General features: G+C 53.3%; 10 protein-coding genes across 10 annotated transcripts; 4 read left to right on the top strand and 6 right to left on the bottom strand.

The window, feature by feature from the left end:
* Positions 1 to 380: 380 nt before the first annotated feature.
* Positions 381 to 1,541, top strand: PHYSODRAFT_392652 (hypothetical protein; the record flags this gene model as incomplete). Its single annotated transcript, XM_009527857.1, has 2 exons — positions 381 to 437; positions 507 to 1,541. Coding segments are annotated over 2 exons (1,092 nt in total), but the record flags the coding sequence as incomplete, so codon positions are not given.
* A 111-nt stretch (positions 1,542 to 1,652) lies between these two features.
* Positions 1,653 to 3,689, bottom strand: PHYSODRAFT_500351 (hypothetical protein; the record flags this gene model as incomplete). The annotated part of the gene is made up of 2 exons (XM_009527856.1): positions 1,653 to 3,075; positions 3,166 to 3,689. The coding sequence occupies 2 exons, from the start codon at positions 3,687 to 3,689 to the stop codon at positions 1,653 to 1,655; spliced, it is 1,947 nt and encodes a 648-aa protein (XP_009526151.1).
* Positions 3,690 to 5,113: 1,424 nt separating this feature from the next.
* On the bottom strand, positions 5,114 to 5,941 carry PHYSODRAFT_500360 (hypothetical protein; the record flags this gene model as incomplete). The annotated part of the gene is made up of 1 exon (XM_009527855.1): positions 5,114 to 5,941. The coding sequence occupies one exon, from the start codon at positions 5,939 to 5,941 to the stop codon at positions 5,114 to 5,116; it is 828 nt and encodes a 275-aa protein (XP_009526150.1).
* Positions 5,942 to 6,486: 545 nt separating this feature from the next.
* PHYSODRAFT_331106 (hypothetical protein) lies at positions 6,487 to 10,436 on the top strand (the record flags this gene model as incomplete). Its single annotated transcript, XM_009527854.1, has 8 exons — positions 6,487 to 6,744; positions 6,794 to 7,501; positions 7,568 to 7,601; positions 7,672 to 7,949; positions 8,187 to 8,895; positions 9,001 to 9,140; positions 9,836 to 10,040; positions 10,102 to 10,436. 8 exons carry the CDS (start codon positions 6,487 to 6,489, stop codon positions 10,434 to 10,436), a joined length of 2,667 nt encoding a protein of 888 aa, XP_009526149.1.
* Positions 10,437 to 10,711: 275 nt separating this feature from the next.
* Positions 10,712 to 11,557, bottom strand: PHYSODRAFT_314582 (hypothetical protein; the record flags this gene model as incomplete). The annotated part of the gene is made up of 1 exon (XM_009527853.1): positions 10,712 to 11,557. The coding sequence occupies one exon, from the start codon at positions 11,555 to 11,557 to the stop codon at positions 10,712 to 10,714; it is 846 nt and encodes a 281-aa protein (XP_009526148.1).
* A 603-nt stretch (positions 11,558 to 12,160) lies between these two features.
* PHYSODRAFT_331104 (hypothetical protein) lies at positions 12,161 to 16,543 on the top strand (the record flags this gene model as incomplete). The annotated part of the gene is made up of 8 exons (XM_009527852.1): positions 12,161 to 12,573; positions 12,664 to 12,739; positions 12,820 to 12,960; positions 13,570 to 13,679; positions 13,967 to 14,647; positions 14,795 to 14,985; positions 15,057 to 15,542; positions 16,362 to 16,543. 8 exons carry the CDS (start codon positions 12,161 to 12,163, stop codon positions 16,541 to 16,543), a joined length of 2,280 nt encoding a protein of 759 aa, XP_009526147.1.
* A 404-nt stretch (positions 16,544 to 16,947) lies between these two features.
* Positions 16,948 to 18,419, top strand: PHYSODRAFT_331103 (hypothetical protein; the record flags this gene model as incomplete). The annotated part of the gene is made up of 3 exons (XM_009527851.1): positions 16,948 to 17,747; positions 17,817 to 18,336; positions 18,375 to 18,419. The coding sequence occupies 3 exons, from the start codon at positions 16,948 to 16,950 to the stop codon at positions 18,417 to 18,419; spliced, it is 1,365 nt and encodes a 454-aa protein (XP_009526146.1).
* Positions 18,420 to 18,917: 498 nt separating this feature from the next.
* Positions 18,918 to 19,937, bottom strand: PHYSODRAFT_503500 (hypothetical protein; the record flags this gene model as incomplete). The annotated part of the gene is made up of 2 exons (XM_009527850.1): positions 18,918 to 19,442; positions 19,551 to 19,937. Coding segments are annotated over 2 exons (912 nt in total), but the record flags the coding sequence as incomplete, so codon positions are not given.
* Positions 19,938 to 20,326: 389 nt separating this feature from the next.
* PHYSODRAFT_377911 (hypothetical protein) lies at positions 20,327 to 20,488 on the bottom strand (the record flags this gene model as incomplete). Its single annotated transcript, XM_009527849.1, has 1 exon — positions 20,327 to 20,488. A coding segment is annotated over one exon (162 nt), but the record flags the coding sequence as incomplete, so codon positions are not given.
* A 1,454-nt stretch (positions 20,489 to 21,942) lies between these two features.
* PHYSODRAFT_502318 (hypothetical protein) lies at positions 21,943 to 22,116 on the bottom strand (the record flags this gene model as incomplete). The annotated part of the gene is made up of 1 exon (XM_009527848.1): positions 21,943 to 22,116. One exon carries the CDS (start codon positions 22,114 to 22,116, stop codon positions 21,943 to 21,945), a length of 174 nt encoding a protein of 57 aa, XP_009526143.1.
* Positions 22,117 to 22,382: the final 266 nt, after the last annotated feature.

The raw sequence follows: 22,382 nt of genomic DNA, 5'->3' as shown, positions 1-22,382 counted from the left end.
TTTGGGGGGGGGGGGGGTTGCCATTCTGTTCCAGCAGGAATGAATGAAAGAGTTGGTGGCAACGAGGTCTGCATGAGGTCTGCATTACATTGTGGCCTCACATGTGAACAGCATGCTTCCATATCTGGGAGACCTTCGCCAAGACTCTTGGGCCCAAGAGTCGGCATTTCAAGCCGGGGCTGAAAGCTGGAAGAATGAGGAGATATCCCCCGCAGCGATCGGTGCGTCTGCTTCGCGGCGACAGCGCTGCCGAGGACAACCAGCAGTCTGGTTTCAAACGAGCTCCTGCTTCTCGTACTCCGAGTTCCGCAGCGGCGAAGATTAAAACGCCGGCGTCGAGTTCGTCTTCGCTGGCAAGTACCTCTTCTTCTTCATCAACGTTGGTTGCCAAGACGAAGGCTGATGAGCTGTTTCGGCGTCTCCAGCCCCACTCGCTCGTCCAGTCGACTGAGAAGCTGCTGGCAACGTTGAGGATTGCACGAACCCTGTTCGTGAACGGGGAAGAGCTGCGGCCCAAGGCCCCGCCAGCCCCGACAGTCGCTGCTGCAGCCTCTGGAGGGACAAGACGCCCGACGTCGACGACTGCAGGATGGCGCTTCAGACCGGATGCTGGGAGGTTTCGGTACGGACTGAGTCTGCAGTATTCGCCCTCGGACACGGAGTTGACTCTGACATCGCTGAAAGACGTTCGAGTTTTGGTTACCTCCGCAGCCATGCCTACACCCCGCTGTATCCCGCTGGCTAACAGCAACGCTCTTAGCAGCAAGGCCTGGAGGCTCGTCGCGGAGACTGATCGTCGCGTTGGTTTGGCTCTCTATGAGATTTCTCTCGGTGACTGGAACGCCAGCTCCCTCCTGGCGCTAGTGTGGACTGAAAAGCGTGACGTTGCTCGGCTCTTCCTGCAGCTGCATACGACGGAGCTGCTGTACTCGGCACCTCAACGAGCGCCACAAGTCCGCCGTGATGACGAGTTAGATCGTACGCATGGGCTGCATTCCTACACAGCAGCAATCAGTCTGAGATCGCTTGACGAGCTCTTCTGGGAGCGCGAGGTTTACCAGGTCGAGTTCCCAACACCTGAGGCTGGTGCTCAAAGTGTCACGGTTCAACTGCTGGACAACGTTCATGGAGGAACTGTCGCCGCTAGAGACCGCGTGCTCACATCAGAGACTGAGCCAACGTTGCGATTGGAGACGGAAGCAGTCAAGTACGCGATGGACAACTGCCTCCTGGTGGATTTCACGCTGTGGGACGCCGAGTGTGCGCCAGTTTGGGGCTTTACGCGTGCTTTGGAACTGAAGAACGCATCTACCCAACAGCAGCAACACGATGATGAGGGCGGCTTCGACATGTCCGTGAGCTCCAGTGGAGGAGAGGCAAAACGGTTCCAGCTGCAATTCCAAGACGTGCTTCGTGGCAATGAACTTGCTGTTCATTTGACAAAGCTCGCGTCTTCTGCCAAGAGGACCAAGGTCTGGGTGAGCCAAGTTGACGTATCACTGAGCCTCAAGTTCATCAACTCCACATTCGGCACTAAATACTAGCAACAGCTACTCAAAGAAGCGGTGGGCTCAGGATACAAACGAATATTAATGATGATTAGCTTTGGTATAGCACGATACGCCGAAGTCAAGCCTTGATGCTTGCCGTGTCTACATTGCCACACCAAGGTGCTCAGCGTCGGTGTCCTCTGCTTCTTGGCCAGAGAGCTTACCAGTTGGACACTGCAGCTCGAGCGCTTGCCGAAACACTAGGATAGCGTCGTCATGGTCGCCACGCAAGTGCAGTAGCTTCCCTAGAAGCGATAATGCCCCAATCGATGCTGGCTCCAGTTCGAGTGCACGTCGTACAGCATCCTCAGCTGCTACACTGTTTTCGCCTGTTCCGTCCAATGCTTTCGCTAGGTGGAGCCACGCTGCTGCATTTTCACCGTCCAGCTCCACACTACGCTGCAACTCCATCACAGCCCCTTCAAAGTCCCCTTTGCTCAGGAGCGCTTCGCCGAGTTCGTGGTGCGTGGCTGCGACATCGAGAGGTGGCTCCATTTCCGCGAGTAGGTCAGCAGTGCTGCTCAGCCTTCTACCTCCGTTCAAAAAGGCCAACGTTGCTGCAATTTCTGCCTCCTCGTCCTCATCTTCGTCTTCTGGAGGGCTGGAGTACCCACTCTCCCTGTATTTGTCGGCAACAGCATTCAACACGCGCTTTTCGCGCTCTGCTCGCTCGATTTCTTCCTCGCTGCGTCGCATAGCCTCTCCAAGTTCACGTTTTGCGGCCATCAGCTGCTGCATCCGCTGTTCCAGCTCCTGCTCATCGCTCGAGCAACAGGAATCAACTTCAGACAGTCGCTGCACGTGCAGCGATCGATCCAGAGCCGAAGAGTGTGGCCGAGGTCGTCTCGCCCTGCTGCGGCGTCGGCTAGGCTCCGGCTCGGACTCCATCGAATGTCCCTGCCGCTCGCGAAGTAGCCGCTGGCGCTCCAGTACCGTCGGCTGTGCCGGTGCAACCGACAGGAACATGGAGCCCATGGAGGGCTGCAATGACTCCACCGCCTCCGACGCCGCTGTGCTCCAATTCCACGGGGCTGGCACAGGAGCGAAGCCATTCATGTTGACGTCGCTGTTGTTGTCGTTGTCGTATCCCCATTCAATCGATCCATGGCGTTGGGTCGGCTCACTGAAGACCGATTTGCTGCGTCTGCGGTAGCGCGCGTGCATATTCGTCGAGTTGTTGGAATAGTTGCTGGTCGAGTCGCCCGTGTCAATGTACGGGTAGGCCCCCCCCGTGCGAGTCACGAGCTCCAAGGCGCGCACATTCAGTTGCTTCTGCAGTTCATCAAAGCAACAGGCACACACGCGTTGTGGCTGGAACAGACCGAGGTGTTTCAGCGGCACCCGATGTCTCGAGTGTCGTCCGCAGACCGACGCCCCGCAGCTGCGGCAGTGGTGCCTCTGTCGGAAGTAGCCGAATTTGGCGGCGCACAGTCTGCACCTCGAGGCTAGTGCCCATCGTGGGGGAGGCACGTGTGGCGTCATCAGCGCCGCGAGCGTCTCTTCCTGTGTCATGGACCTGCTAGTGCTAAACCTGTCCGACATCCTGGCCTCCCTGCTGTGCTCACTCTGCTGAAGTTGCTGGTCCTGTTCCGGGCTCTCCCCAGGCCACTGCGACGTGGGAATTGCCGTGGTGGACGGCGCGCCCGTCCGCGCGTGGGCCTCCAGCACCTGCAGCAGCGCCAGCACGGCGCTGGAAGCCACGGGTCGCTGCTTGGCCAGCATGAGCGGCGTCTTGCCGTCCGGCGTGCGCACGCCGATGGCCTTGGGGTACACGTGCAGCAGCGCCTGGATGACCTCGAGCGCCAGCCGCTTGCGCACGGCCAGGTGCAGCGGCAGCAGCCCCGCCAGGTTGCGCGTGGCGGCCGCGGCCGGGTGCGCGCGCGCCACGGTGAGCACCACGCGCGGCGGCGCCTTGGGGTCGCTGCAAACCCAGTGCAGCGCCGTCATGCCGAAGGCATCGGCGGCTCTCGCCAGTCGCGGGCGCAGCGCCAGCGCCACCAAGAGGCGCGGGAAGTCGCCGCTTTCCGCGAGCTTCACGGCGGCCAGCGGCGCCGCCAGTTGGTCCTCGGGCGTCAGCGCCGGCTCGGCGCGGTGGTCGGCGGGCACCTGCTGCTGGCGCTGCAGCCGCACGGGCTCCATGGCTTGGGTCGTTTCCGGCGGAGGGCTCCGATAGCGGGAAGCGCGCAAATCCGGGAATGCGATGGCCCAAAATATAAATCAGCGAGCTTTGGGCCTTGAAGTGTTGCAAGATCGTCCCTAAAAAATAGCGCGGCGTTTCGCGGAGCTATTATTTGATGGGGCAAAACATGACCATTGCCTTCACTCTGCGACCGAGCACGAGCTCCGCCGCGCGTGTGGGATACTTATGTCTCCTCTCAGCACGGGATGCTGGTCAGAATCGCTGCAAGGTCTCAATTCTTGCCTGGGGGAGCATTTGACTCACTGCGCGACGGCATTTGCGTCCTCCGCGAAGATCGACCCATTTGACGTTTAGTGTAGCGGTTCACAACGAGCTAAAGAAGCTTCCTCGCGCATTCGGCGGGGGGACTAAGCTTCGCTTTTCTGAAGTGACGACACCAGATTCAGACTTGCGGTTTTTATTATGTATTTGCCTAAACAAAATCTTAAACTGCTTCGAGCTCATGGCTTTCTGCTGCACCGTGATCAGTCCTCGAGTACGATCGTAGTCGCCGACATAGCGTAACTCTCGACGTTTTCGTTCTCTTAAGAACGCACTGGCAGATCGAGAAGTCCCCCATTTTGAAAAACACAGGAATCACCTTTTCCGTGGCGACAATGTCCGGGGAAGCCACCCCATCGTCGTTGCCGTAGAACCCAAGGACAGCGAAGTCGTCCACCTCAAGCGCAGCATATTCGCCGCTCTTTGAGAATTGTGTCTGATAGTCTTCGGGTAATGTCTCCATTCACGAATAAGTCTACTTAGTAGTCCCCAGTGGTGCTGGTTGCCGTTGATGTAGACAGCGATGGCGCCCTTGTTATGAAAGACGTGGGGCAACTCAGGACAAATGCTGGCGGTGCGAAGGGTATTCGCAGCAATCCCTTCCATCAACTGCGCTTGGAAAGTACCCGCACCGGGAAATTCATTGCCTTTCACTGCAGCCTTCCGCAACACAGATACGAACATACTCCCAATAGCTGTCTCGACAAGTTATTGCAGGGAGTTTGGGTCGGAAGCTGCGCGGTACGGGAAGAGCCACTGGCTAATGTATCTTGCTTCGAACGGAGACGAGAATCCCATCAGTTTAGTGTCATCCTCGACGAGGATTCCAGCGTTCTTCAATGCCGTGAGGCACTTAATGTCACTCGTAGTAAGTTTCGTTGCCATTTTGGATGGTAGTTGCACAGGGTGTGGAGCCTTGAGGAAACATTTGATCAGAAATTGTCGAGCCTTCGAACTGATCGGCGTGTCGTGGTCTCGGCCGAAGCACCTTGGCGCTCTCGTACGGCAGTTGTGTGACAACAAGTGCCTCATCAATCGAGATGCTGACGGTGAATAGTCGTCGATTTCCACTTTGGCTGCGTTGATCGATATCCGCAGCGCGCTAACAAGCCCAACAGGCCTCACGAACCAGAAAATCGACAAATTGTTCTTTCTTGAATCGATCGGGCAAACCCATTCCTGGGAAATCCAAAAACTTTCTCGCTTCTTCGTCACTAAGCAAGAAATCACGTCTTTCAAACGTCACGATAGTTTGAAACTCCTCGGGGCTCTCGACTCCAGATCTTTGCGTGGTCCCAGCAGAGATGATAAAGCGGACGTTGTCCGGCAGCCACGACGGCGCCTCCGTGATCAGAATATTCCAAAACTCCTTGTCATCGAACAGTTCTTCCGCGCCGTCGACCGGCATCACATGCTGCTGGTCTTCACTGAGGCTCGATTCTTGTTCAAAAATGTCTAGTCCTTCCAACCGCAACTTTGTGTTAACCGACAGCCCCCCTCGGCTTAGTGGAACATACATGCAGTTCAAGTGGGTGTACCGATGAGCATACAGGATCAACAGCGAGGACTTTCCCGAGGCTGAAGGCGCTGATAAGAGGACGAATCGGTTGTTATCCGTCCACAAACTCGTGTACACTCTTTCCATAAGTTCTTCGCGCTCGAGGTGGGGCGAGTCCGTGCTCAGGCCGTGCAGATAAATCTGGTTAACAAAGATCGGCGCGTTCAGCTCCACTTGCACAATTAGAGCTTCCTCCAGTTTTACTCCAAGGCCATCCAGTGGAGTTGCCAGCCGTAGAGGTTTCTTGTCTTCCTCCGGTACGCGAGGGTCGTAGATATTCACCTGACTTCGATTGACCCCACGCAACTCTTGCGAGCACTTGCGAAGGATCTTCTCTAGAAAGCCATTCACGACGCTAGCCCCATCCAACATGACGAACTCTGTCCGCCCATCGGGAAGCACGAACCACACCTATTGCGCCATCGAGGCAGTTTTCCAGCTTGTCAAAAGTACGGCACACTCACTTTCTATTTTTTCTAAGTATTTTTTCCTCGTTTTTGAAACATCACTTCAACATGAGAATCACAGTCGGTTGCACCATCTCGGCTCCTGATACCGATTCCTTATCTGATCCCTTCCTCCTCCATTTCGTCGGCTCGACTGTAGGTCGCACGAGCAATTCAAAAACGGCAAAGCGGTTGTCTAGGGTTCCTACATGGAACGCACGCAACGACACTACCCTCTTTCGTGCAGAAAGTTTTGGCCAATCGCATGGTGCAAATTGTTGTCCGACAAACTGTCTTACGTTTTGACGGACAAAATACAATGCAGCCACTGGTATACTAAAACCAAGATGTAGCCAAAATGCGTTGATTGCAAAACGCAAGACGCTTTGTCTTACGGTAGGCTCTCTGGGGCTAAATATCGTCTTACGAAAGAGCATGAATCACTCTTGATGAAAAGCAAGTCTAGCGCGCATGTCGTCGTTCCCTGCGTCCAAGTACTCGCGCTACAAGCGCGCCACCGCCTTCTTCCTGGACTGGCTGCTACGCGCGCGTGACCACGGACGTCACACAGGCAAGCGCGTGCAGCTGCGTCATCGTGAAGGACATTGCGGCGGATCCGTCGAGTCTCACGCCCAAACTACTGTAGGAGCTTCACAAGGCCCTCGCTGCGTGTCAATGCACTTCCTCGAGCTTCTGAGGAGCTGGCTCGACACTCTGAAGGGGATGGAGGTACCAGGCCCCGGTAGAGCCGTTCGAGAGCTACTACGACATTCTACAGGTGGACGAGGACTACTTCCCTGACGAGGACACGGGCTTTGGGGCCTCTGGGGTCCCCAAGAGAGCCAAGGCGGACAGGAAGAGGCTGTTCGAGGAGGCGTTCGCTGAAGATCTGAAGCTGGAGCTGGTGAGCTACTTCTTGGAGCTGGAGGAGCTGGTGGAGGGGGTGTTTGACGTCTACGACCAAGTGAAGAAGCAGCAACACACGCTGGTGGAGGCCACAGTGGCGAAAGTGGCCATGAACACGGTTAGCTCAATGACGGCGCAGTTGCAGCTGAAATACCCAGCACTCAAGACGGCGGAAGATGTATTCACTCTACTCAGGGAGCAAATCCTCGAGAGGGTTCAGAAGCGTGTTTCCAATGCTGTCACTGCTGCGCGGCAGAAGTTTGAGGAGGGGACGCCTTTCACGCATGTTCCAGGCATGCTGCTGATTGACTTCGAGAACGTTTTGTGTACGTTGAAGACTTTTGCGGGCCTTTTCCCGGAGTCGACCAAAGGAGGCAGGTTGTTTCTACAGGGCTCTTTGGGGGAAAGTTATGGAGAAGACCGGACTCCTGAGTACGTGCTACCAGACCCCAGCTCTAGACTGGTCATCCTGATCGCGCAGCAGTTGCCGATGTTGTACAACGCGTATGTGGATAGGGTGAACCACACTGGATCTGGATTCGATCAGTTTGGATTGGTGAGCTCATTTATGAAGCTCACGGTGGACTAGTTCAATTCACGCAAGGCTTCAGTCGAGGCTGTCATGACTTGCGTTTTTTGGATGAAGTCAGTCGTGGCGCTGCAAGGAAATGCTGATCTCGGTCGCAATGTGAGCCTTGCGTTTAAGCACTCAACGCGAATAAAGGGGATTATGGAGGCTTGGCTTCAAAGACGACCGGAGGCGGTTCTACGACCAGATTTTTACAAGTTTTAGCGGCATCCAGTCGAGGTCAGCAGGTTGCGCGCTTAAACCCTTCTTCGAACTGGATAACGACTTCCAGTTTTTGCGCATCGCGCACGACCTGGTGGTGTCGACGACGGCCTTTCGTGCGTTTGGCCACGTGTACAATGCGCTTGTGAACGAAGGTTATCTCGAGCATATCCCGTTTTTCGACGACGTATTGAGGATTTACGAGCACATGATATTCACTCCTTCTCAAGCTACGGCGGTGCGTGGCTCTTACTATCGCACTTATCTGCTTAGCACGGGGTTTAGTACGACTGGAGTCCGTGGAGTATACCAAGGTACACTTTCAGCTGGAAGTGAATCGTATCGAGACCGGAAGAAACCTAACATGGAGGATTTGTCCCAGATATATCGCTTGCTTCATCATCATGACGCTTCTGTTCTAAAAGGCGCATCACCGAAGGATCTGCTGGAGAAAGCTGCCGATATTTGTTCGAAGGAAGTAGTTGAGACGCGTGTTCTCTCTCGGGACATGGTGACGCTCAACGGCGATCTTGCTGATGTACTCTGTGAAATGTTCGACGTGTTGAGCGAAGGGTACCTCGATCTACTTCCTGAGGCGGTCCCTGGGGAGTCTCGGAATGATCGCCTCGATCGCGCGTTGGAGAATTTGAGGCCTGTCTTGGCACTGTTGGATTCCTTGCAGCAAAATGGTAGTACCATGGACCCCAGTATGATTCCGGCGGAAGCTCGTAACGAGAATATGGGAAGCGAGCGTCTCCATGAAGGATGCAGACAGATTTCAGCCATAGTCAAAGCCAAATTTGCGTCGTCATCAGGCTTCTGCGAGGATAAATACTTGACTTACCCCACCCAGGCGGACTTTGTCCGGCATGAGTATGGGTCGGCGTCTTCGAAGGGGTATACGGAGGCGGAAAACCATGAGGAGGTGTTTCACGAGCTGATGAACTTGCTGCAAACAAGCAATGGTCCACTCCATGAAAGAAAGTTGGAGCACCTGAAAGACGAAATCAAGAAAGATCCTGACCTGCTGGCCATGGTGTCCCTCCGTAAAGAATCGGACGAAATTGACGTCAATGCGGTTGGATATCCCGACGACGATCTCTGTGCACTGTTCCACCAAGCCGCAGCCAGCCCTAGTCACGATTTGCACCTCGTCGAGTGGATGATTCAAATGGGGGCGCTAGGTAGTCAGCCACTACATTGTCGGAAGAAGTCTAGACAGCGGAACGTGAAGTGCGACGGGGTGGTTCTCTCGAATACAATGGCTGTACACAGTGCCGCAATTGCAGGTCACGATGACATTGTGTGCACGATTGTGGGTGCAGACAACATGCTGGACCTGGACACGCCAACCTTTTACGTTGGCGAAACACTTGCACATTTGGCTGTCAAACATGGCCATCGGGATGTGTACGATCTGGTCGTTTCGGTAGGGGCCGATCTATCTCTTCGCGATAGCAACGGGAAGCGTGTATGTGATGTAACTACGGATCAGCAGTGGAGGGGCAAAATTGTGTCCAGTATTCTGCAAAGGAAGACGGTTCGAGGATCTATGAGGAGCATGGCCCATCGAGACTCATTAATGCAGGAGCTACGAAAATCAGTTTCTCCGCAGCGCGAAGAAGCGCATCAGCGTTCGGGTTCCTCAAACAGCAAACAAAAAGCTAAAGCGAAGAAGAGAGGTGAAGCGAACGGGAGTGCAGGTGTTGCCTCACCGACAGCGATGCCAGATGAAGAATCAGCGCAACTTTCGGGACAAATGAAAGAACTACTACTGTCGCCGAACTCGAAGACGGATGAAAAGGATGCAGATAATTCCTCAAATCGTCACACCGAGCTTCAGGACTTGTTTGATAATGCACCGGCGTTGTTTCAACGCCTGGGAGATCCAAGCATTCCCGACGACATGAAACTGGAAGACGCCAAACGAGCCACCAAGTTGGTCATTAAGTTGGAGAGGAGAGCCTGGCTAAATTTCTATCCCACCCCAACCGATTAAACGCTACTGACCCTTCTCTACGGGTCTTCGTGGCCAAGAAGTCGTTTGAAACTATTCACATGATGCAGAAGCTTCATCGCTTGAGTGATTTAGCTACCACAAGCCTTCTTGTTCGACATGTTCAGGAGAATTGTGACACCAAGTTCACCGTGTTCGTGGTACATACGGCACAACTCCTGGTTTCCATGGACAGGAAGCCTCAAGCTCGTGAAATTCTAGATGTGTTGGAGAAGCGACTGCTGAAAACGCCCTTCGACAAACGAGATCCGTCGGCGTTTCGAGCGGTCGTGCAGATGTCCTCTGCAGCGCGCGATAGTGTGGGTATGGGGCGTGCGTCGAGCCCCAAAGCGTTGCGGGCGTTGGAATGGTTCTTTGACGCCGCTCTGGGGAGCGCTAAGCTTCTGCGAGGACTTGACGGACTGGTTCACCCAGTTGACGACCACAGTGGATACGACGAACGAGCAGTTCGATGAACTCAAGTCAGCGGTGAAGGGGATTTCTGAGCTGAGTGGAGTGGTGTGTCTTCGCGGAGAAGGCAAACGGGTGGTGTACGGTGGCGCCACCAAAGTGGAGGTGAAGCAAGTCCGTGAAAGCATGGTGGAGGCTGCTAAAGGTGTTGGGGTCCAGTTTGATGATGAAAGCTCGAAGGCTTCCACAAGCTCCGTGCGCGTCGGTGAATTTGAGATTTCGGTGCGTGGAGCCTTTCGCAATGCTGTAGCGGCATGAATGCATACGATAACGATTCGCGTTTTGTTGGGATTTATGTTTAATTGATTTGTGCCTGTATATGATGATGGAAATAACGGGTTTCGAGAATAGTTTGGCTGTCCGTATTAACCCCCCGACATTGATGTATGTTGGTGACTTATCTTCGAGCCCCAAACTCCAGAAACCAACTCCAGTGATCATACTCTTTCCATTGCACTTTAAGCGTGCTGCTTACGATTGCAAATCACATAACTCGCGGCGAACGGTTCTTTCAGCGTGCAAACTAGCGGCTCTTACTGCGCCAGATACTTCGCTAGGGCTTTCTCGTGTTGGTGCCTCGCAATATGGGCAGCGATTGGAGTAGAAGTTCTGAAGCGCTCTCTGCAGTTTGAATAGGGGCACACCAGGTCCTCTTCTTCCTCCTCTTCCGATGACGAGCCAGACACCTGGGGGCTCAACACCATATCCAGAAGTACTGCTTGTAGTTGAAATCCTGGCAAAACGGTGCCCCCATCGAGATCTCTCCAAGTTTCATCGTCAACGCGTCGAACGAGTCCATTATTTCCTTGGGCATCACGCTTGTACTCGTACATGATTTTGTTCGCGGGATCAATGAGCCACCCCAATTGAACGCCATTAGGGAAATACTCACGTCGCAGCTTGTCGTCAAGGGCCTCGAGCCCTGAATGCGGCCCAGCGAGGGTGTCGATTTCCACCACGAAAGTCGGAGCAAAAGGAGCCCCACCAAGAGTCCACTCAGGTGAATCTGTTGCTTGTCTAGTGTCTGGGCGAGGTGTGTAGGCCACATCGGGGGCCCGGAGCAGCGTGCCGTCCAGAAAATATTTGCCTTGCGCGCTCACTCTTCCACCGTGGACACCCCACTTGACCCACTGGATAAGTAAAGTGATAATTTGCGGTCTGATCACGGAGCGACCGGGGACGGCCATCCGAAATGGAATAAAGCGGCCATCATCGACGAAGAAGCCAGGGAGGTCGCCAAGAACGGGATGCACCAACGGACCGTGCGTCATCACGTGACGGTTTAGCTGCTCGAGAGACACACCGTCGGCGCAACACAGCGTCTCCTTCGCCTGCAGATCTCGCACGAGCCGTAGCAACCCGTGCTGGGTGTCTGTCATCTTGGCCGCCACTTTTTTTTTTAATTGCAGCACCCGTCCAGCCAGGCAGCAAGAGACTACTGCGGGAAGACAAGATTGATCATTTAGGATTCATGCTCTTTCGTAAGACGATATTTAGCCCCAGAGAGCCTACCGTAAGACAAAGCGTCTTGCGTTTTGCAATCAACGCATTTTGGCTACATCTTGGTTTTAGTATACCAGTGGCTGCATTGTATTTTGTCCGTCAAAACGTAAGACAGTTTGTCGGACAACAATTTGCACCATGCGATTGGCCAAAACTTTCTGCACGAAAGAGGGTAGTGTCGTTGCGTGCGTTCCATGTAGGAACCCTAGACAACCGCTTTGCCGTTTTTGAATTGCTCGTGCGACCTACAGTCGAGCCGACGAAATGGAGGAGGAAGGGATCAGATAAGGAATCGGTATCAGGAGCCGAGATGGTGCAACCGACTGTGATTCTCATGTTGAAGTGATGTTTCAAAAACGAGGAAAAAATACTTAGAAAAAATAGAAAGTGAGTGTGCCGTACTTTTGACAAGCTGGAAAACTGCCTCGATGGCGCAATAGGTGTGGTTCGTGCTTCCCGATGGGCGGACAGAGTTCGTCATGTTGGATGGGGCTAGCGTCGTGAATGGCTTTCTAGAGAAGATCCTTCGCAAGTGCTCGCAAGAGTTGCGTGGGGTCAATCGAAGTCAGGTGAATATCTACGACCCTCGCGTACCGGAGGAAGACAAGAAACCTCTACGGCTGGCAACTCCACTGGATGGCCTTGGAGTAAAACTGGAGGAAGCTCTAATTGTGCAAGTGGAGCTGAACGCGCCGATCTTTGTTAACCAGATTTATCTGCACGGCCTGAGCACGGACTCGCCCCACCTCGAGCGCGAAGAACTTATGGAAAGAGTGTACACGAGTTTGTGGGCGGATAACAACCGATTCGTCCTCTTATCAGCGCCTTCAGCCTCGGGAAAGTCCTCGCTGTTGATCCTGTATGCTCATCGGTACACCCACTTGAACTGCATGTATGTTCCACTATGCCGAGGGGGGCTGTCGGTTAACACAAAGTTGCGGTTGGAAGGACTAGACATTCTTGAGCACAAATCAACCCTCAGCAAAGACCAACAGCATGTGATCATGCTCAACGACGCTGAAGAACATTTCGATGACTTGGAGTTTTGGAATATTCTGGTCACGGAGGCGCCGTCATGGCAGCCGAGCATATCTGCTTCATCATCTGTTCAAACCACACGTGACGTTCTGGAGTCAAGATCCCCACAGAGTTGCAGTCGCTCGTGACGTTTGAGATACGTGATCTCTTGCTGAACGATGAAGAAGCAAGGGAGTTTCTGGATTTGCCACTGATGGGCTTGCCTTATCGATTCAAGAAAAAACAGTTTATCGACTTGCTGGTTCGTGAGGCTTGTGGACGCATTGGCGCGTTGCGGATTTTAGTCGATACTGCTGAATCTGACTTTTACGCCGTATTTCCGTCGGAGTGTGAGTTGATCAGACACTTGTTGTCACGGAGCTGCCACAACACGGCGCCAAGGTGCTTCAGCCAAAACTACGAGATGCTACTGCATTCTGGACAGCAGGGAGATTCGACAGTTTCTGGTCGAATGCTTTCTGAAGACTCATTGAAGAAAACTGGGATTCTCTGCGAGGAGGACGACAACCAGTTTGGATTCTCGTCTCCATTCGCAGCGAGGTATTATGCGCAGTGGCTCTTCCCCTATCGTGCTTCCTTCTCTTCCAACCCGAAGTCTCTGCGCGAACTTGTTAAGAAGGTCATTGGGAGTATGTCTGCGTCTATGTTGCGAAAGACCGCAGCCAGAAACAATGGATTTCCTGACGGGGGCAGCAAGTGATGGAAGGAATTGCCATGAGTACCTTCCGGACGACCACCATTTGCCCTGAGTTACCGTATATTTTTCGAAGTGAGGGCGGAATCGCTTTTTAAATCAATGGCAACCAGCACTGGGGGCTTGAGATATTCGTGAATGGTGCCAAAATGGAAGGGCATCGGTCACGATTCGCGCGAGGCGGCGAGTATGCCGCACTTGCAGTGGATGACTCTGCTGTCGTTGAGTTCTATTGCAACGACGAAGGAGAAGTTCCACGAGGCGCCGTGGTCAAGAGAGGGGCGGTCTCTGTGTTTTTCAAGAGGGGTGACTTCTCCAAGTGCCAATGTGTTGTTGGCATGAAGAAGAAAACAAGCCGAACTGGGACTACTACAGCATCGTGCTGAAGGAATGATAATGTTCACGAAGGGCATCCTTGAAGCGGTTCAATTTATTCTAACGTTATGATTGTGATTAATATTGCCAGTACCCCTAATAAAGCGGGTGACAAACAGTTTTATTGCACAAAGTGTATTGCACTAGCCATACGAATGATGGCGTCGTTCCCCGCGAGCAAGTACTCGCGCTACAAGCGCGCCACCGCCTTCTTCCTGGACTGGCTGCTGCGCGCAAGAGGCCGCGGGCGACACACTGGCAGGCGCGTGCAGCTGGAGACCTTCAGCCTCGTGGTGGAGGAGATCGCTACTAACCCTTCGATCCTCACCCCAAAGCTGATGCAGGAGCTGCCCAAGGCCCTCGCCGCCTGCCAATGCGCCATCACGTTCCGGCAACACGTGGCGTCCTTCTTCGCAGACGGAGACGGGGGTCACCAGCACTTCCTGGAGCTGCTTCGCTCGTGGCTTATTAACTTACAGGGGGTGGTGACGGAGCAACAACAGGCGGCAGTGCAGTCGGAGAGCTCCAAGTTTGAAAATTATTATAACGTTTTGGAGGTAGACAAAGATTATTTCCCCGATACCGAGACGCTGTTGAAGGACAAGGGGGCTTCTAAACGGACCAGGGAGGAGCGCGAGCGAGTGTTCAACGAGGCCTTCGCTACGGATCTGAAGTTCGAGGTCCTGGACCTCTTTATGAAGCTGGAGGAGCTGGTGGAAGAGGTTTTTAAAGTTTACGAGCAAGTGAAAAGTGGAGAACGCTCGATGGTGGAGGAGACGATCGTGGCCAAATTGGCGATGGATATGGCTAACTCCAAGGCAGCAACGCTCCAGTTGCACTACCCAGCCTTCAAGACGGCGTAAGACGTGATCGCTCTGATTGAGAACCTGAATCCGGAAAAGTTCTCGGAGCTGATGGCGGTGTGCGCTGATGAGGTTCGAGGGCATTTTGAACGGGACGGGAAATGCTGCTTCGTACCGTACATATTTATCTCGGAATTTGTGAGTGTGGTGATCTCGTTACACAATCTGGCGCTCATTTTCCCGGAGAATTACAGTCGCGACGTTAATACGAGTGGTGTTGGCAAGTACGGAGAAAAGTATCGAGAGGAGCACACGCCAAAGTACATGCTTCTGGATGCGAACAAGCCGGTTTTGTTCCTTGTGCAGCAGTTCCCGTTCCTGTACAATACGATCCGTGCCCGCAAGGCAACGGGGTCGACTTATGATCGGTCAAATTTGACGAGCTCCTTTTTGGCTGTGATCGAGGGGTACTGGACTCGCGCAAAGTCACCATCCCCGTGGTGTTTGCTTGCCTTTGCTGGATCAAGTCGGTAGCAGCGCTTCAAGGGAACGCCGGCCTCAGTCGTAACGTGATAATGTCATTCAAGCACTCGAGGGAATTGGTACGGATCATGGAGACCACGGTGGCGAAAGGAGCGCTGTTGGCTTCGAGTAAAGAGGTCCACGACATCTTGAAGGAGTTCGCAGCCAAAATGAAATCGACAAGTCGTGACCATTGTACAGCGCGTTTAAACCCGTTGATGGCTGGTTTTATGATGGTGGACAACATCTACTATTTTCAATATCTCGCAAGCACCGCTGTAATGGCGACACCTATACTCCGTGCGTTTGGGCATCTCTACAACGCGCTCGTGGGGCAAGAGTACCTTGACCGCATCCCGTTTTTTGAAAAGATTTTGGAGCTCTATGCGTCGATGATTTTTACTCCCTCGCGCGCCACGGCGGTTCATGGTGCGTATCATCGCACGTATCTTCTCAGCCTGGGCTCTACTCCAGCGTCAGTAAGTGCGATGTATCAAGGCATTGGTCGTCATGGGAACAAATGGAGTAAATATCGGAAAGACCTCCGCCCCGTGGAGTCATCCAAGATATTTCGACTCCTTGATGAAAATGACACATCGTTTTTGAAGGGAGCTTCATCACGTGACATACTGAATGCAGCGGCAGACACGTGCGCGAAGGAGTTGTTTGACACTCGAGTGCTCTCTCTTGACATGATGACACTCAATGATGACACTCAATGATGACCTCATCGATGTATTCTCTGATTTATGTGGCGTGATGGGTGTTGCCGAATCGGGGAATCTTCACCAGACTCACACCAACAATGCGCTAGAGGACGCTGTGATGACTCCGCTACTGCCCCTTTTGGATTGTGTCGACCCTGATGGCTCAGTGGATGTGAGTGCGCTGCCTGCCGACTTGCAAAGAGGATTGATAGGCCGTGTAGATGGAGAGTTCGTCCGCGAATTGAGCAGGAAGGTCGCTGCCGTGATTAAAGCCAAGTTTGCAACCCCACCGCTCGTCTGCGAGGAGAAATATTTCACATTCCCAACACAACTTGATTTTGCCAACCAAGAAGCCCCAGGCCCAAGACATTCTCAATTTACTGGAAAAGAGGCTGGTGGCACTGAAGTGTCTTCCTAAAGTGATGCTGGTGGATTTTCGAGCTCTAGTGCAGATATACTCAACAGCACGCGAGGGTATGGGATTCGGAGCAACGTCAAACGCTGAGAGCTTCCGCGTTGGAATGGTACTTGACAGACACAGTGGAGGATTCTGCGTTGCTGCTGGTCCTCGATGGACTGGCCGCGAAGCCCTTCTACTTTGACTTGGCGACTACTGGCTCGCAAGACACCATCGCATTGGAGCGTGCAATGGCTGCTATACCTCGTGTTGTGTGCTACATGTACGGGATCGAATCAAGCACGGTGGGTCCAGAGAAGGAGTAACCAAGACTCGGAAGAAGGTGGTTGCGTTAGCTGAATCTGTCGGAGTCCAACTCTCTGAGCGCAACTCCCAGAATTGCGTAGCCTTGCTTCGGATTGGCGATTTCGTCTTCTCGGCCGGCGGGGTCGTTCGCGACATTGCATCAAAATGAACCAATGGAGCAATGTTATATGTTGGGCGAAGTAGCAGGGTGCTACCACGTAGCAGTTTAACCAATATGAGAAGTGGCAGTTTATGAGTGCAAACAACACAATGGCTCGAATCGTTTTAGGGCTCAGAAAGTGGGTTCAATCGACTTTTACGATCTAAACCCCTAAAACATCATATCTTGTTTTATCACTGACTAGGGGTTTACACTCCGAGCCAATCAGAGTACACTTCAGGTCTTTGATGTCCATCCAACAGAATGGCCCCGCGCAAGCCCGAGATGGATCGGCGCTGGGGCTTCTTGCGGCCGTGGTGCCGCGCCCTCAAGGACCTCATCACGTACAAGCGCGTGGACCGCGAGTGGGAGTTCTGGTCGGATGAAAAGTATTTCCTGGAGGTGAAGCTGCCCATGCGCTGCGGCATGACGGAGGACGAGAACGGCGACGAGTACGAGTACGGCCTGGACGAGTGGTCGGGCGAGATGGAGTTTAGAGCAAAGTTCAAAAAAGTCCGTGAGGCGCTCGCCCTATTGGCGGCAGTGGCCCACGTGGACCAAGCAGCCTGGAAGTATCTGCTCTCTAATTATTTTGGGGTAAAGTTAGGGGGTAGTAAATGGGACGCCAGGTGGGCGAGGGATATCCCCGCCGAGTACTACCTGATTCTGGACCAGGACCAGGACTGGAGGACTTGCTTTGAAGATCATGTTGGCTTCGACCTGGTCCTGTTCTGTGGCGTCGACCACCGTACAACCCCCACGAAGGAATACGTTAACGCGCTGGCTAAGATTGCAGCGCTGGACACGAATTTAAAGGTTGATGATATTCCTGGCGTCGACGTGGTGATTCCGGTGCGGTGTTTCTATCCGTGTCATGGAATTTCCTCGGACGGAGGGCCCAAGATTATGAAGAATGTGCTGGTCAGTGAACAGACAATCCAGGAGCTGTGGCAACGTCTGGAGAAGCAGGATGTGCCTTGTGGAGAGATGCGATGCACGTTTGTACTCAAGCCCATGATCGCCGACTTGGAGGAAATGACGCAGTGGCCGAAGATAGCGAAGAGGTTCGGCAAGCTGATTTCCAACTGAATGCGGTTCTCGGAAGTGAAGATGACTGCGCAGTGGGGCAACAGGCGTATTGGTGATGACAGCGAGGCGACGGAAGTCTTCGGCAAGGTGATGGCGAATTTGTTTAACAGCACGCGCCGCCCTCGTGAGATTAATTACTGCTCGGAACCTGCGGTGGATACTGGGGCTTCCACTAATCTGCAGATTGATACTGTGGTGATGAAGGGCCACCCCGAGTTGGAAACTGCGGATGTTCAAGCCATGGGCTCGGCAATGGTCGTGAATCAGACGACTAAAAATCTGGCTCTGTTATTAGCCTTCCCCGGTCTCGACCGAGTGTCAACGGAGGAGTGGTGGGAGTGGATCGCTTACAGTTTCTTCTCTAAACGCGCGCGTGCGTGTTCCGCGTTGGAATCCCTCGCGCTTGCTCGGATTAAAACCCTTTGTGAAGAGGACATCGAGTCGTTTGCTGCCATTTTGGATTCTGATCACCCCGAAGAGGTGCTGTTCGGGTTGCCTCGTGGCCAGGTGGACGATGGCGATGCCACACTGAAGGCTAGCTTGGACGCTAGCCATCTGTGGGAGGTCGGATGTGGAGTTCGATTTCACCAACTTCACGCGAGAGGAAGATTGCGGTGGAGAGCACGACATTGATTGGTCCAGCATAGACACAATCTCGAGCGCCTTAACCCTTCTAACCCCAACTCTTATTCTGTATCCTACAGAATAAGCATTAAACTTGATTAAAGTATACTTCAAACCTGTCAAAGATTTGCTGTTGGAAGCCCTTTCGCATCCTGAGGTCAAGATCGGTACGCATTGGTGGACAAAACAGCTACGAAGTGGGACATAACATCCTCAATGTATCCAACATGTGTCAGAATAGCGATCTTCTATTGGCTATGGCGAGCGTAGAGCACGCGCAATACCTGTTAGCGATAAATACCCTCCAATGTTGCTAAATTTGTCACCTTTGGCGCAGACCCCCAATTCTTGGTAGGAAGAGCACGTGGCAGCTCTCACGGCGAGAGAGCGCGGAGGAAGAAATCGCCCAGTTCCTAACTAACGGATTAGTGAGGAGGTACTGGGCGATTTCTCCTTGATGTCCATCATGCAACCCAGTTACAAGATACGCAAAGCTCACGACTAACCTTGCTACCTCACGCTTACGTCTCTTCCTCCTGTTCTCGCTTACGCTTACGGAATCTAATCTTCTTTCTCAGGCTCGCTGAAATGCTGTTGCCATCACCCCACGTGTCGTGCCAGATCTTAGCGCAGGGCAGTGTGTTCCCGCTCTCCCCTCGTCGTACTTGACGACAAAGCGGTACGCGGCCTCCGAATGCATCGCTGCACTGCGGACAGAAGTAGCTGGTCTCGAACGACTTCGTCTTTGAGTCAGCAAATGTAGAGCGCACTTTGCACAGGTACTGTCGGTGTTTGTACTGCTTCGCGGTAGAGTAGAAGCTGTCCGTGTTCGCTAATGTGTGGTCTTGACGTGGGATTGGTACAGACACTAGGTCCTCTGCGTTGGGGTGGGTCTCAAAGTTGATCGTCCGCAGCGCCAAAAGCTGCGTGTGCAAGCGGCGCAAGTACTCAGCATGGGTAGGTGGCTTTTCTCCTCTTTTCTTGAGCACCCAGCAATGCACGACGTATCCATTGACGACAGCCATGTCGACGAGGCACAGAAATAACTGCTTGTAGTACATGCGCAGGGATATGCACCGCTGGATGCTGTAACGCTGAAGTCGTAGCTGGTCGTGGACATCGACCCCTCCCATGCCAAGGCCGTAGTCCACGACCAGCTGCGGACAAGGCATCGTGCTGCGCGTTCCATCTTTCTCCGTCCTCAGCACGCTAGTCACGTGGGTGCTGCACCCCGTGGCGAGCATGTTCACCGGCTTAGCGTCCATCCAGCTCAGTGCAACCAGTTCAGGATAGTCGTGAGCTTGTGCAATACGGTAGGTACCTCTTGGCATCCGCTGCGGGCGTTTGCTTTGCGTGAAATGGATCGGGCACCAGCCCAAGCGATCGATTCTCGTGGTGCCAACGTGATACAAGCCCATGCGGAGCAGCTTCAAGCTCAGCGACACTGTGGAGTAGAAACTATCCGTCACAATCAAGCGCTTCATTGGTTGGTTGATCAGCGCTTTCGTGATGTTCCTCACGACAGCCTTTGGTCCCAGCCCCAATGTTGCTGTGGGCGCCTTCTTCTTTTTCTTCTTTGTCTTGTCTGCACCGCAGTAAATCTCAACTCTGTATGCATACAGAATTCCATAGATACAGATTAATTTATTCTGTAGGATCCGGATTACATGTAGTGGAATACAGAACAGGAAAACTCACCTAGAACAGTATGCGGTTTCAGGACAGCACGTCATGTAGAACTTCGTGCCGTACTTGCTGGGCTTGTCCGGCATGAAAATGCGCATGGGGTTGAACTTGCTGCGATTCGGCATCATTCCTTCATCGAACGAGATGACTTCCCCAGCCGATATCCACGACGAAACGTTTTCTCGACTGCTTGCAGCACCGGTCGAATTTTCCATGCCTTGTCAGCGTGGGCCCCGGCGTCCTCATTGTTGTTGAAGTGCAGGAACGTCATAATGTCTTCGAAGCGGCGGCGTTTCATGAAGCGTGAGAAGGTTCCGCGCGGAATAGCCCCATCCTCATCAGTACACCAGTGGTGAGCTACGCCATCCCGAATTGGCGCCACAGCCCTAGCAAAGAGTAGCGCTACGACGTGCACGATCTCATGCGCTTGAATGGGCTTGAACTTGTTCAAGTCTGCTTCGATATCCTCCACGTTAGGCACACTCACGCGCGGATCCTTGGCCTGTCGGGCTAGCAACTTCTCTCGGCGAGAGATTGTCATTGCCGGGATATTCTGCAGTCGGTAGAGCTCTGTCTCTTCAGCTATACGAACCCAGAGTTCCTTGGGCAGAAAGTAGAAGAACATGCCCAACGGGGAATCCGCGTAGGCGATAGCAGAACCGGTGGGACCATATTTCCCGTCGTATTAGTCCGTTGCGGCGTCGACTTGGAGATTTCCTGAATCATCATAAAGATGGATAATACAGAATTAACACAACTGTACATCCACACATTCTGTACCATCCGGCTTACCGCTGTGCTCCTCATCGTAGGTTACCCAACGTCTTTCCGCAATGGTCCGAAGATCGTCATCAGTCAAATCAAACGTCCCAGTGTCGAGATCACCTTCATTCCTTTCCACGTCGTCTACGTCTTCTACATCTTCTGGAGCTATGGCGTTGTCGGTCATAACATCCTCATCATTCGCATCGGACTCGCAGTCGCTCAAATCAGCCGTCGCTACAACGTTCACGTCATCTTCAGCAGTCGGTCCAAACAGTCGTTCCTTGCGCAGCCCTTCCATCAAGTTGTCGCTGTCAAACACGTCCAGATCGATGAAGTCTTTGCACTGGTTGGGGGGATTGTCGGTCTCACTCCTGGCTTCTTCATCGTCGAACGGCCTCGATCTGTCTTCAGTAGGATCCGGAATAGCGTCGTGGGTCGCACCACCTTGCTCTGTAGGATCCGGAATTCGCACCACCTTGCTCGGTAGCATCCGGAGTAATGACTTGTGCTGACGCCGTGTGATCGGTCACATCCAGAGTAGTAGCTTCCGCCCTACCAGCTTGGTCTGTAGAGTCCTCAGTAGCACCATCAACTTGCTCAGTATCCGCAGGAGAAGCTGAACGACGCACTGCATCCGGTTGGTTGGCATTAGCGGCCAAACGATGCCCCATGTCGGCTTGATCAGTAGCATCCGGAATAGCACCACCCATTCCATCACCCTGTTCTGTAGCATCCGTACTGGGGCCATCCACAGTCGATGGAGTCGCCATTGGTGTACATGCCGGGGCCAGCGAGACATGCGCAGTTGGAACAGCAGGGGTGGCTCGTGGAGACGCAGCAGCAATCGAGGCTGCATCCGTGTTCGTGCTCGTACTTCGAGCGGCTGGTTTAGGCGTCCGGGCAGCTGGCGATGGTGCTGGCTGACTAATAGCGGCGTACGACGCTTGCTTCCCAGCCGGGACCCGGGTCGACTTTCGAGCGCTGGGCACAGCAGTTCAAGCCGACCAGATCGTCGTGCAAACGCCATGAGAGCCTCCTCACCTGGGGAAATACATCTATCGTTAGCATACACGTAGTTATATACAAAATTTATGGTTACCCACCCTCAAAGAAGTCGATTCCACGTTTTGCTCCGTCGAGACGACCCTTGATCCCTGGCTTCACATAGCGGTGATCCTTCGCCACGCCGGTAGGCTTGCGTGCCTTACAGCCTTCCTTGCATAGCTCACGCCACAGCTGCTTGAACGTCTTTTCTCCGGGGCCGTTCATCGTTTCCGAAATGAGGAGAACAGTGGATGGCGGACACGCGGCAGATATTGGCTTTCGTACGAATTTTCAAACCTTTAAGGGATTTATATTAGTCTTTCTATTCTCGCCGCATAATCCCCGTCTATCTACACATCACCAATCTGAATGGAAGATGTGTAAAGTGTTGGCCATACAAAAAGATATATGCGACTTTTGAACTTGAAGCCAAGTTTGCAAGGTATTTTGTCCTGTAATAATGTTTATTCTGTAGGATACAGAATACGGGG

Source organism: Phytophthora sojae (assembly GCF_000149755.1).
Source record: "Phytophthora sojae unplaced genomic scaffold PHYSOscaffold_4, whole genome shotgun sequence".
Lineage (NCBI taxonomy): Eukaryota > Oomycota > Peronosporomycetes > Peronosporales > Peronosporaceae > Phytophthora > Phytophthora sojae.
This window is presented reverse-complemented; position numbering and strand designations above follow the sequence as displayed.